The sequence below is a fragment of the Bipolaris oryzae genome (genome assembly GCF_000523455.1).
Source record: "Bipolaris oryzae ATCC 44560 unplaced genomic scaffold scaffold_1, whole genome shotgun sequence".
Taxonomy (NCBI): Eukaryota; Fungi; Ascomycota; class Dothideomycetes; order Pleosporales; family Pleosporaceae; genus Bipolaris; species Bipolaris oryzae.
The window spans coordinates 104,736-117,746 of record NW_006911277.1 but is presented as its reverse complement, the minus strand read 5'-3'; the positions used below and the strand labels follow the sequence as shown (position 1 = coordinate 117,746).

The window sequence follows — 13,011 nt, the reverse complement described above, 5'->3', positions numbered from 1 at the left end:
TTTAAAGTGATTGGCGTGAGAGCACAATAATCCGTACTAGTACTCGGGTTTTGGCCGCGGATTTTGGCCGACAGATGCCGGCAATACAATGGATTCATCATCTGGTCTGCATGCCACGCCGCGGCCTCACTGAGTCGTGGTAGCGATGCCGAAGCAAGGCTTGTCTCCCCGCACTTGACCCACTTTCTACCTGTTGTGCCCAGGCTCGTCCGTCCACTTGCATCAAAGGCTTCTTCGGACGTTGCAATAATGTAACGACCAGTCTTTTCCTCCACCATGCAATCGCCCGTAGATGATAATGCCTCTATCCAGCGGCCATCCCAGGCCAGACATACGAGAAAGAAGGGCTCCAGATCGAAGAATGATACCCGTCACTACAGGGGATTGACCTGCGCTAACTGCAGGGTGCGAAAGGTAGCTTCTTTTCCATCATTGCCTGACCCAATCTGAACAAACCTCTCGTAGATGCGATGTGGAGGTGGTCAGCCACGTTGTAAGACATGCGATATCTACGGCGACGAATGTCGATACGACAAGATGCCGCCCATGTCGCAGATCATAGCCATGGCTCAGCGCTTGCAAGAGGCTGAAGAAACCATTGGAAGCCTTCGTGCCCAGCACAGCACTTCTTCACAGAGCGATGTCTCTCTTCAGACAACCTCCACTCCAACAGGCCCGCTCGTAGCTGCTATGGTATCTCCAGACGTTGCATCTGCCGAAGAGCCGCCCGCTTTCAAACCCAATCATCGCCCTACAAACCTACAAATGACATGTCCAAGTACATCCAAAGACCACTTGCAGGATTTAATCCTTGATGAAAACGGCGATATACAATATTATGGTCCCACATCGGCCATCCACAACCCTCCGCAGCTCCAGTTGCCATCTCAGATATCCCAATCTTGCTCAACACCTTCTGGCACCCTCTCAACAACTGAAATTAGTTCAACACTCACGGCTCACTACCAGGAGTCCAAGATATGGGAAGACTTTGCAACCGGAAACGCTTCACTCCAGACAGGCATCCCACACCAGGTTATGGTCAAGCTCTTACACATGCATTGGACATGGGTGTCTCCAATGTTTATGTATGTTTACCGTCCAGGTACGTCTGCTTGCTTCTACAAAAAACGTTACCCGATATGACTGACCTCTGGCATAGCCTTTGTCCGTAGGTTTAATGTCCGATCCAACTCTCGTCTAATCATACCATCGATAGGCTACATCTCGTACTGATACATGTCACAGGTGATATGGCGACTGGAGGTCGTTATTACTCTGAACTACTTCTTACTGTGATATGTGCGCATGCAGCCAAGTATCAAAGTGGAGACTGCGCAGAATTCCTGCAAGTCCGCATGCGTCGCTTGTTAGGAACAGCCATACAGCAGCCAAGTTCCATACCAACAGTCCAAGCACTCCTACAACTCAGCGCTCGTGAGCTCGCAAACGGCTCCATTTCGCAAGCCTGGGTATACAGTGGGATTGCTTTTCGTATGGCGAGTGACCTTGGACTACAGCACTGCGACCCTGGCATTCGGAGGTTTGGTCCTGTAGATGCTGAAGTTCGGAAACGGCTATTCTGGAGCTGCTACTTTTGGGACAAGTACGTATTTTTCTTCTGTCAACCGTTGACTACATTTTGTTACTGACCTTTGACCTTGAAGAGCCATTAGCATGTATACGGGAAGACTTCCTGCTATTACCGAATCACTACCACATAGCACACTCGATCAGCGTTAGTAACTGCTTCCGCCAAATTGTATTGGTATCTTCTAACGACCCTAGTTGATGATTCCATGGAGCTCGAGTCGTGGTCTCCCTACTACGGGGACTCTGTTGACATGGCCAAGCTTACGCAAAGTCGATACGCACCTCAGACGAGTCGTGCTGTGTCCTGCTTTGCAAACTCATGCAAGCTCTCCATCATCATAAACGACATCATTTCCCAACTCTATTCCCGAAAAAGTCGAGAAATCACTGAGTCAGCGCTGCGCGACATCAAAGTACGACTGGATGTCTGGCGAGCCGAGTCTCCAGCTCACCTGCGCTATGAGCCAGATTATATTCCTACCGTCTCGCCACCACCACACATTGTTTCGCAAAACCTCTTGTACTATACCACGGTGATTTTGGCACATCGCCCGTTCTGGTCTGTGCCGGCTCACTACGAGACATGCATCGCAGCGGCCCATGGTATCGAGAAGCTGGTTCTATTACTTGAGTCGACATTTGGATTAGAGAACATTACCTACTTGATGGGATACTGCATCTACACGGGCGCATCAGCTGTGCTAGAAGATGCCAAGAGATGCAATCAAGGTACTGCGCATCCCGTGCTGCGAACGTTTCTTCGTGCTCTCAACGTCGGCATGCGTCTATGTCCGATACTCGAAAGGAGTCTGAACATCATCATCAGAAGTCTGACCCATGCCCCGTCAGGCCAGCATCAACAACCGCCAGACGCTGCGCATGACCAAGATCGAGGTGCTACGCACATGTCAGCAGATGCAGTTGGGGGGCACATGAATTCATACATACCCGCCTTTCCTTATCTGCACCCGGAACTTTCGGTCGACTTTTCCATGAGCTCACATGTGGGTGAAATGGACTTTGATTCTATGGCAGCTTTGGATTGCTTCCCAGAGATGTGGCTTGATTCTCGGGATGCCATGTCATTGTAATCATTGTCTCGGCAAAATTTAGAGCCGATTACCTTATGTATATCTCTCCGAATCAGAGTATAGTTTCAGCTGCTATTTGTCTAACCATGTCAACTACTTATACAAGTTAAATTTTTTTTCGCCTAGTTGCTCACGCCCGTAGTCGTCTCAGCTAACGTGTCTGGCTTCAGGGCAGGTCGGTCAGCTTTTCCAGCAGTTGTCTATGCAAATCTTGTTAGTTTCCAACTCCCAAAGAGGAAAACAAAGTGTGAGAAGACTTACGCCTCCATCAACAGGCATGATCAATCCGGTGATCCATCCTGCTTCCTTACTTGAAAGGAATAATATAGCTTCAAGTACATGTTAGTTCACTGGTCTGAATTTCAAAGTCTCGGGGGTTAGTTTGGGAGAAACGCACCATAGCCCACATCCCAGCCCGTTCCTTCCTTCTTCATAAGATTCTGGTTAATCCTCGCTTCTCTCATCTCATCCGTCATGCCGCGCCCGCGCGTCATAGGCGTGTATACCATCCCTGGACAAACGCAATTGACACGGATGTTCTCTCTTCCATGCTGCGCCGCCATCGCCCGGGTCATCTGGATGATGGCGCCTTTGGTAGTAGGGTAAAGAAGACTAGGGTTACCTCCTAATACTACATATTGGCATTAGCTGCCTGCAGATCTGCCGGCGAGCGGCAACCTTTGCTAAAAGCATTTTTTACTTACAGCCGCTGACGGAGGACATATTGACGATGGATCCTCGCCCTTGCTTCCGCATCTCGGGGATCACGAATCGACTCATCAGCACCATGCTCGTGACGTTGATGCGAAAGTCGCGCTCCCATGCATCGAGGTTTACGACTGTGGCGTCGCCCATGGCGCCGCCGACTCCGACTGCAACAACGAAAGCATGATTAGCGCACTGTGCGAAAATACTTGACGTACATCGTGTTTTTGCATGTATAGACTTGGACCTTACTTACCGATGTTCACTAGTATATGCACCGTGCCGAAAAGTTCCAGCGTCTTGTTCACAGCGGCTTTACACGACTCCTCCTTTGTTACGTCCGTTTGTATAACCTCGGAGATACCGCCCTCTTGGTCAATCATGCGCTTAGTTTCTTTGGCCCAGTCGACATTGTAGTCGAGCAAAGCTACTTTTGCACCGTGGCGGGCCAGTAAAATCGCAGTCGCTCGGCCGTTACCGATTTCTCCGTCCATTCGCGATCCAGCACCTGAAATGTGGATGGAATAGTTAGATTACAAACTCTGACTTTTCTTCTAGTAATTGAGAGGCAGATAGATTGGAACTGTATTGCTTACCTGTTACTATGGCGACATCGCCAGTGAAATCTAATGCTCGGGGAGGCGTCATGATGCAGAAAGTGAGACTTGGATGGTATTCACTATGCGTAGTTCTTGGGCAGTATGAGAAAAGATTACGATTGGGTAGTCGATTAAGAAATTCAAGATGTATGCTACTCACGTCGTGTCATCTTCCTCCTACATTAAGTATTCCACTGTTCTTACATCTTATCGATGTTCCCGTGCTGGGGCGGACTTGTTCCCAGCCGAACGTGGTGGGACTCACCGGGTACACTCCGAGGAAACTGACCGAGGCCAAAACGAGTCCATTGCAGTAAAACCCGGGCCTATGATAGCGCCTGATTTTGGCTAATCTGTTCATACATTCTATCCCTGTAGTTCAGCTGTGATTCTGAGTCGCGCATTGCCATCATCATGTGTCGATTATAGGTGTTGCTTGAGACGTGTCTCGGCATTCTAATTGTTTCTAACGGAATTGCACGATCGTATGTCATTGCTGCTACTCGTCCTACTCAAATATCGTATCGATCGTATTGAAGTAGCAACTGACATGATGTATTAAATCGCTTGTGTCTGACCGCACGAGTGAACCAATCAAGAGTATTCAATTAGTAGAATGACCATGATGTAAAAAATGCGACGAAAGGGCACAAACAAAACTCATTACGACGCTTTCAAATCTTAGATCAAACAATACATAATGTGCTCTATCCTGAGGCTGCCTTCAGCGCCGACCTTCAAGTACTCTCAGGTTGCGACAACCAATAATCAAACCATCCAACAATTCCTGAAAGACTCTGTTCCTTGACCCAGCCTGTTATGCACATTTCATTAGCAGTCTGGCAAATACAGGAAAATCGGGATACCTACGCTGATAAGGATCGTCGGGATCTCCCCGCAACGCAAAACCATGTTCAACACCAGAAAATAAGTGATAGTGGTATGTTTTGCTTCCTTCTTGTAGAATATCTAGTGCTCGTCTCCTACTGGGAACATCAAAGGTATGATCTCTCTCAGAACAAGAAAGGAACAATGGCTCTAGATTTCCAAACTGTTAGTCGTTTCCGTAAATATCTCCAGAATATTGGTGTTTGAAACTTTACTTTGTATGTTCCGGAAGTGATGCTCTTTCAAAAACGCCGGATGTGCAAACGCACCAACAGTGACTCGCTCTTTAGCCAACTCATCGCATACATATGGCGCGCCGAAACAATATCCGACACATGCAAACTTGGTCTTTGGGTTCGCCTTCCTGTATCGATCAACGACAGTAGCTACCCATTTTGGTACCGCCTCGTCGGCAAATGCAGTATGTTTCCGCTTCCAAGCCTCGTAGTCGAAATCCGGATTAGCTGTATCGTGCCGATTCTTGCGATGTTTCCATACGGGATCCTATAAAATGAACATCTCAATCAGACCCGCCCAAAACGATTATCGAAGTATGGAAAAAAAGGAGGGTGGGGGGCGTGAAATGCGAAAAAAGTCCGTACACCTCTAAAATAATCAAGTCCAAGAACCGTATATCCCGCGCTTGCAAAAGCATCCATGACGAGCAGTCCATTGGGAAACATACCCCACACATCAGGAAAATACAGGATCACGTTTCCGTTGGCTTTTTGGCTGGCTGATGGTGGCTCTGATATGTACGTCTCGACATTTGCAATTGTTTCCCATCTGCCACGCGCTTTGCCTTTGTGAATTGTGCCTTTGAGACAGCAATTGCCACTCGGTTTAGCCAGATATGTATCCGTAATCCTCGGTTTCGACTCTTCCGTGTCTGAGGAACTTGATTTTTTCGACCGTGAATGGGATTTGTGTTTTGAGAGTAATTGGCCCATGGTTGTTGGTGTGTGGTGGAAATGGAATGGAATGAGTTGGGGAGTTAAGAGCGGGAACGGATGAGATTTTTGGTGTAATGACGAATTCAAGTTGATATCTTTATTTTTTCAAGCATTTCTCATGCTTAGCGGTATGGACCTTGTATTTATTGGCAGATTGCAACTCCGTGTGCAAGGCAACTTGTGGGGACAGGGGTGTGGAGAGGGTGGCGCAAACGCACTGGTGGCAGGCAAGTTTCCGTGGAAAATTGCCGTGGGGAAATGTCCAGGTCTCCATGCGGGGGACGACCAAGACTAGACTCAATAGCGCTATCCAACCCCAGCCGTTACAGCCTACATGAGTCGTGATTCTTTGCGGGGAGTTTAAAGAGGGGGATCATCTGTGGAAGATTATTGTTTTCACGGTTTGCTTCGTCTCATTCAGTCCCATATCTTTTGAGCCTTTTTGGAATCATGGCTGCGGAAACCAATGAACCCGACATTGAGATCATGGAAGAGTGCGACAATGCCAAACATGTTGGCGGCGCGACTGGAATGGAAATGGAGAATGCCGTGGGCTATAAGGAGTACCTTGAGGCGAGCAATATTGAGGGTTCAAACAAGGAGGTTCGTTTTCTTTTTGCAGATGTTATGTTCGTCTCTGGCCTCCCTAATAATTTAACTCTAGATGAAGAGACTCAGGTGGAAAATTGATTTGATCATCCTTCCCATGTTTCTGGTCACACAGGCTCTGCAGTTCATGGACAAGACATCGTTGAACTACGCGAACTTGTTTGGGTATCAAAAGGCGCTGGGTCTTAAGGGCAAGGAGTTCAATATCCTCTCTGCAAGTAAGTGTTAAATCTGCCAAGGTTGATGTTTCTTGCGACTAACGATACATCTTAGTGGTATATGCTGGTTATTTCTTCGGTCAATATCCATGTGGATGGCTCATTGGACGGTTTCCAGCTCAAAAGGTTCTTGCTATTAGCATACTTTGCTGGGGGTTTACAGTCATCATAATGACTCAAGCGCGCACTTACTCTACCGCATGTACGTACCTCGTCTTGGATGAGTCATCTTGGATAGGGCGTATCCTAACTTTGATGTCTAGTGTTCGTCCGATGTAAGATGGTTTCCTGCTCTCAGAGATATCCTGGTCCACACACTCATACACCCTGTAGTTCTTATGGGATTGTCTGAAGCTGCAGTAACCCCGTAAGTTTCTTTCGAAGATCGGGTGATTGACGGCAATACTCATGCTCAATTTCAGAGGCTTGACATTGATGACCGGATTTTGGTACACGCGACGAGAAATTCCGCTCCGTCAATGCATCTGGTAGTAAGTACTAGCCTCTGCTGGTTTTTAAAATCCGAACTAACGCGACTCCTTAGCTCATCCCTTGGCTGGGGTGGTATTGTAAGTTCACCAGCGTCCCTGTCGTGTAAAAAGTATAGCTGACTTTATCCAGATTGGTTCCTACATTTCCATGGGTATTTCAAAACTCCCCGTAGACATGAAGCCTGAAAGATGGGAACTCATTTTCTACATTATACGTCTCACCTGCTACATCATCTAAAACGTAGACAAATAACCGGAGATAGCTTGGAGGAGCAACCTGTCTTTGGGCTATCGTGATTTGGATATTCATGGCTGATTCTCCATCCAACGCCCATTTTCTCAGCCACCGAGAGCGCCTTCTCGCTGTCAAACGCGTTGCCGGCAACCAGACTGGAATCAAGAACAAGCATTTTGACAAGGGCCAGATCGTCGCCGGTTTCACAGATCCAAAGACGATACTTCTTTTCATTAGCGTCTTCGCAGCGTATGTGTCCTCCTTTCCCGCCGTTCAAATATCTATCCTCGTGTCTTCAACTGTGCTAACCAAGACATGCAGGGCTATCCCCAACGGCGTAGTGAATTCATTCTCCACAATCATCATCCGCGACATGGGTTTTAGCACGACTAAGACCACGGAGCTGAAATCAGTTGGAGACGCCGTACAAATCATTGCACTGCTGATCGGAGGATCTGTAATCCTCAACGTCCCAACCTGTAAGTCGGCATTTATCGTCACGTCAACGCCAAACAATGATTCTACCTGATCAAAGAAATGCTAAGTACACCTATCCAGCGCGTCTATTCACAGCAACCGCGGCAAACATCCTCTGTACCATTGCCGCAGCCTGCATGGCCTACCTCCCCCGATCCAATACCTGGGGCCGACTCGTCAGTTTCTGGCTTGTAAACGCGCAATCCGTCGGCTTCACTGTATCGCTCACCACACTCTCGTCCAACATGGCTGGATACACGCATCGTTCGCTAGCCAGCGCCCTAGTTTTCACTGCGTATTGCTGGGGCAATTTTGCCGGTCCGTTTGTGGTGGATGCAAAAGAGGCGCCCAGGTACGAGGGTGCAACGATCGGGTTGTTGGTTGGCTACAGTATTAAGACTGGATGTCACCTTGCTTTGCTCGGTAAGAGACACATTTACTTGATACAAATTTGACTCTTAATTCGATTCCTAACACTCGTGTTCTACAGGCTACATGTTCTTCACTAATAAGCGTCGCGACCGAGTATACGGCCCGCCAAATAAGGAAGCAAGTGACGAGGCTGGAATGCGAGATCAGACTGAGTTTGTGAACAAAGACTTCAGATACGTGCTTTAGTTTTGTTACGATAGTAAATCACATGACATATCCAGTAATAATTTCATCTGATATGGATGTAGTACTAGGAGCCTGAACACTGCCCCAATGGATTATATTGTTGTTTTCGTTGGGGGGCGGGGTGTGAGCGCGGTGAAATCTAGCCGTCGCTTGGCGTCTGGCACGCACACGAACGACGTCATGCCCCGCCAGGCTTCAAACTTACTGCATGTTCTAAGATCGAAAGGTAGACTACATGACATGGGCCCCTTCAGAATATACTATTTGTCTGTACGTCTGTATTCAGTGCCACCAGCCCATCATACCAATGCGTATGATTCTCTGTAAAATGACGTACTATGTATATTGTTGGTAAAGTCTTGTGAACAAGGCCATGGACATACATGGTCCACACAGCCTCAAGATGCACAACACAACACGCCGCAAGTACCTCACAACATGCATGTCAATGTGCTCGTAGCCGCAATAACTTGGCTGTTGGCCTAGCCCCTGGCAAGTTTTCGCCGTTGCTCCAGCCGAGGATCCTCACTGGCACACGCTGCACGAAAGTGGAATCGCTTGGCAAGGCCCTCCGCCCGCCCATTCGTCCTGTGATATACCACTACGACTATAGGATCATGCACGTATGTAAATCTTGTCTCGACCTGCGTCTTTACAGAGTGGAAAGCCTCAAAAAGAAAGCAACTAGGCTTGGGGACTTCCAAATCTAGTCAGTGGCATTACCACAACCACTTTGCTGCGCCCCAATCAGAACCTCTCGAGAAGCAACAACAGCATCGGCTACAGAATCGTAGATGTCATTCTGTCACTATTGAGTCTCAATTGAGAGGATTAGTTTGTATATTGTATAGCTCGATGAATGAAACATGTATATAAAGGCAGAGCAACAGCATCACCAAAAATCTCACACACCAGCACACCACCAAGCAACAAAGCTTTCTCTTCTCTCGACTACCAAGCACTTTTCTTACCCATTCTTACTCCAACTATCCCCACAAACCCCGAACCATGCGCCTTTCCCGTATCTTAGCCTCCGCCCTCACCCTCAGCACCACCCTCGCCCAAGGCGACCTCGCCGCCCTCCTCTCCTCCCAACCCGACCTCAGCGAACTCCTCACTCTCATTTCTCTCATTCCCGATCTCGCACCTATCCTCTCCTCCGCCACAAACATCACCATTTTTGCCCCTACCAACGACGCTTTCGCCGCCGTTCCCCGCGACATCCCCGAGGGCCAAGCCATCGAATTCAAAAACGACACTGCGGCTATTGGAGCACTTCTTGCGAATCACGTCTTCAAGGGGGTTTATCCGGCGGAGGTGATAGGGGAGATTCCGACGTTTGCGCAGACGCTGCTAAATGGGTCGTATGTTAATGCTATCCAGCCTTTTTCGGATTTTACGGGAGGAGCGTATAATGGACTTGTTAGGGATGGGGAGAGTGTGAAGGTGTTGAGTGGGGAGCAGACGGTTTCGACCGTGACCGAAGCTGTGAGTCCTTTCTATTTCCCATCATCTTGAATTCAGAAGAGCGGGTATGGAAAATGAATGGGATGAAGGCCGAACTGACAGTGGACATTCAGGACATCAAACTCGGCGAGGGAATCACTATCCATAAAATCGACACAGTCTTCTCCTTCGGCGCCCCCTTCCAACTCTTTACCTACCGCGCCGGCTACACCGCCATGAACAGCGCTTTGCAAGCCGCCCAACTCGCCATCGACTTTGGACTCAGTGGACCTGATCAAGTCGGACTCAACATATCCGACTTTACAATCTTCGTCCCAACAAACGAGGCATTTGAAAACATCGGATCCGTTCTTGCGACTGCAGACAAAGAAACACTGCAGACGGTGCTGAAACACCACATCATCCCCAAAAACGTCATTTTCTCGCCTAGCCTGGGTAACGTGACAGTGAAGAGTATGGCGGATGAGGATTTGGTGTTTACGGTGCTACCGGATGGCAGTGCGTGGGTGAATGGAGCAAAGATTACGTTTGTAAATACGATCTTGTATAATGGGGTGGCGCATGTGATTGATGGGTACGTCTCCTCCCCTTTCCTTGCATTTCCTCTTTCCCATGTTTCCTTCTGGAGTTTGCTGAGTGAAATGAAGAGCTAATCAGAGTGTTGGAAATCAGTGTCCTAAACCCCCTCGCGCCATTCGACCGCGCATCACTTAACCCAGAAGCCCCGGCAGCAGAACGCACAGCGTTCCCCAGCGCAACCCGTGTGTCGCCGCTGCCGTTCCCGAGTGCATCGCTGGCGTTCTTCGGGGATGCAATGACATATACGACTACGCCTGAATTTCTGAAGACGCTGGCGCCGCTGGCGGTTCCTACGCCGACGAGTGCGGTGACGACGTCGAGTGCTGCGACTATGGCGACGAGTGCGAGTGTGAGCGGTGCGGCTACAAGCACTACTCCGCCTATGGAGATGTTTACAGGTGCTGCGGCTGGGGGATTGGTTCCAGCGGCCGGTATGGCTGTTGTTGGAGCGGCGGGTCTGGCTGCTATGTTTTTCTAAGATACGGTTGTGGGGGCAGGGACGTCATGAGGAGGATAGCGAAGGTGTATACATGGGGCATGGTTAGGGAATATTGTTTACTCCGTTTCTCGAAGATTTTTTCTCTTCTTTACCTATTTAGTAATCATCAATGATAGACCCTTGTGAATTATGATAACATCGTGTTTTTTAGCATTACACTATTCCACCTTCTTTTCTCTCTCGACACGTTCTGATCGTACTCTAGACGAAACCTTGGGTGTGCTTTTGGGGATGAGGGAGGGGGCAATAGATCGGATTGTGTTACAGATTAAATTGGGATTGCGATATGAATGCTATAAAGTTTGACGGTCTCGAATAGAAATGTATACACGGGTGAGGCTGTATACTCAGGATTCAGGCCGAGAGTCAGTACTATCTCAACTCCTCCAGACGTGCGATATGAATTCTCGGTACAGCTCTAATGCCTTTGCGCTTGCCATTCTCATGCCCACAGTAACTAGAGGCGTCTGATTGGACTTTGAGAGCCAGCAGGTGCAAGGCTGACATTCGTCTCATGATGTCAGGGATGAAGGGCGGGGAATGCTTGCTTACAAGCGGCGTTGGCGTGGCGGTGGACGAGATGATTGGTAGGCATAGCGGGCATGTCATAAGTAGTTGTAATGTGTTGAGATAGGGAGAATTCACAGTGGTGGTCCCCGAGTATCGAAAGTGATGCTCTAGCGACTTATGTTCTGCCAAATCACTTGCCAATTCCCCTTCCGCTATAGTATGGCCACTGCATGTCAGCCGTGCTGCGCCACACTACCAGCCTGTGCAATCAGTCGCACCCCTCACAACATGACGACAACTCAAGTCATAGGGATTCACCCACAACGCTCTTGCGCTATCTTTCTCTAGATGCGGTTCTTCTCAGTGCCCTAGCTTCCCGTATGCTTGTTAACCAGGGTAAATTTAGCTGGGCCTGGCGTTCTCGAAGGATGATTGCGTTATTGTACCGGCCTCTTCGTTCAGGTCAACAGGTTCGAGTCCGATCGAGATATATTCGCACCTTTCACCCCTCTTACTTCTATATAAAACAACGCATCGCACCGCAAAAACCAGTTTTCTGTTGGCTGTATGCGTACTATGCGTTGCGTCGACACAGCCTCCGAGTACGGTGTACCACATGGCGGTGGCTGAGGGGGCGCAGTCCCCCACTCCGAATATGAATATCAATTGGGTGAACTCCAACCTAGTTTGACCAATCTTGCTAGAGTCCATCGACTTTCCATGATGGGCAAACCCACTTCAGTTGGACCCAAAGACCCTAGCCGTATCCTCGAAAGGGCAACTTCAGTGTCTGCCGGCACTACTCAATCATCGCGATCAGTAGACCCTCTGCTGAAAGCACGAATACGAAAGCCTTATCAAGATGACCTGAATTTCGAGGCTGTAGATGGACCCCTTGGAAGTTTCGCGCAACGTTTAGGGTTAGAGCCTCAGCTACCAGGAGTCCAACAAACTCACGAAGACGTCCACGTACATTCCAGCCTTGCCCCAAATGATGCAAGCGCATTTCAACGAATTATTCGAAAAAATCTGTCCGTGACTCTGGCCGACGGAACGAAGGTTCATTGGAAAGGAGGAAATGGAGGGTTAAGCTCGGAAATGGTCTCAAACATTCTCAGGACAATAAACGCAAAGGCATCGGCTTTGGACGACTCAGATTTGAAAACTCCTAAACGTTTGGCTAAACACGTCATCGGCATTGCACCGTTACCCCATTATCGGCATTTTGACATCTCAACGTACTTTTTAAGCAGGGACTATCATAGCAACAAAAACATCGTATGTACTGTGCATTGGTGTCCCAAGCCTTGCTGACGAACCTATAGTCAGCATTGAAGGTCCCCCTCCTGTACAATGGGTATGACATTGTGGAGCATCCAACAGCTCGTGTCGCTCTGTTTGCGATAGCAGACAAGTGCCAAAGTCTCGACAGTTGTATGGTTGAGTTATTCAAAGCCTTTATTCCAAACTTACCGAAGG

At 48.6% G+C, this 13,011-nt stretch overlaps 4 protein-coding genes across 4 annotated transcripts; 3 read left to right on the top strand and 1 right to left on the bottom strand.

The window, feature by feature from the left end:
• Positions 1–276: 276 nt before the first annotated feature.
• Positions 277–2,684, top strand: COCMIDRAFT_80220 (uncharacterized protein; the record flags this gene model as incomplete). Its single annotated transcript, XM_007684216.1, has 5 exons — positions 277–414; positions 466–1,105; positions 1,249–1,606; positions 1,668–1,738; positions 1,789–2,684. The coding sequence occupies 5 exons, from the start codon at positions 277–279 to the stop codon at positions 2,682–2,684; spliced, it is 2,103 nt and encodes a 700-aa protein (XP_007682406.1).
• A 122-nt stretch (positions 2,685–2,806) lies between these two features.
• COCMIDRAFT_80246 (uncharacterized protein) lies at positions 2,807–5,826 on the bottom strand (the record flags this gene model as incomplete). The annotated part of the gene is made up of 10 exons (XM_007684215.1): positions 2,807–2,884; positions 2,946–3,013; positions 3,082–3,315; positions 3,389–3,556; positions 3,646–3,897; positions 3,986–4,053; positions 4,855–5,026; positions 5,092–5,380; positions 5,479–5,743; positions 5,789–5,826. 10 exons carry the CDS (start codon positions 5,824–5,826, stop codon positions 2,807–2,809), a joined length of 1,632 nt encoding a protein of 543 aa, XP_007682405.1.
• Positions 5,827–6,279: 453 nt separating this feature from the next.
• COCMIDRAFT_79999 (uncharacterized protein) lies at positions 6,280–8,477 on the top strand (the record flags this gene model as incomplete). Its single annotated transcript, XM_007684214.1, has 12 exons — positions 6,280–6,432; positions 6,494–6,656; positions 6,712–6,858; positions 6,920–6,931; positions 6,990–7,023; positions 7,079–7,147; positions 7,201–7,225; positions 7,278–7,362; positions 7,418–7,631; positions 7,704–7,861; positions 7,941–8,282; positions 8,350–8,477. The coding sequence occupies 12 exons, from the start codon at positions 6,280–6,282 to the stop codon at positions 8,475–8,477; spliced, it is 1,530 nt and encodes a 509-aa protein (XP_007682404.1).
• A 1,008-nt stretch (positions 8,478–9,485) lies between these two features.
• COCMIDRAFT_264 (uncharacterized protein) lies at positions 9,486–11,001 on the top strand (the record flags this gene model as incomplete). Its single annotated transcript, XM_007684104.1, has 3 exons — positions 9,486–9,965; positions 10,058–10,518; positions 10,617–11,001. The coding sequence occupies 3 exons, from the start codon at positions 9,486–9,488 to the stop codon at positions 10,999–11,001; spliced, it is 1,326 nt and encodes a 441-aa protein (XP_007682294.1).
• Between the last annotated feature and the right edge of the window lie 2,010 nt (positions 11,002–13,011).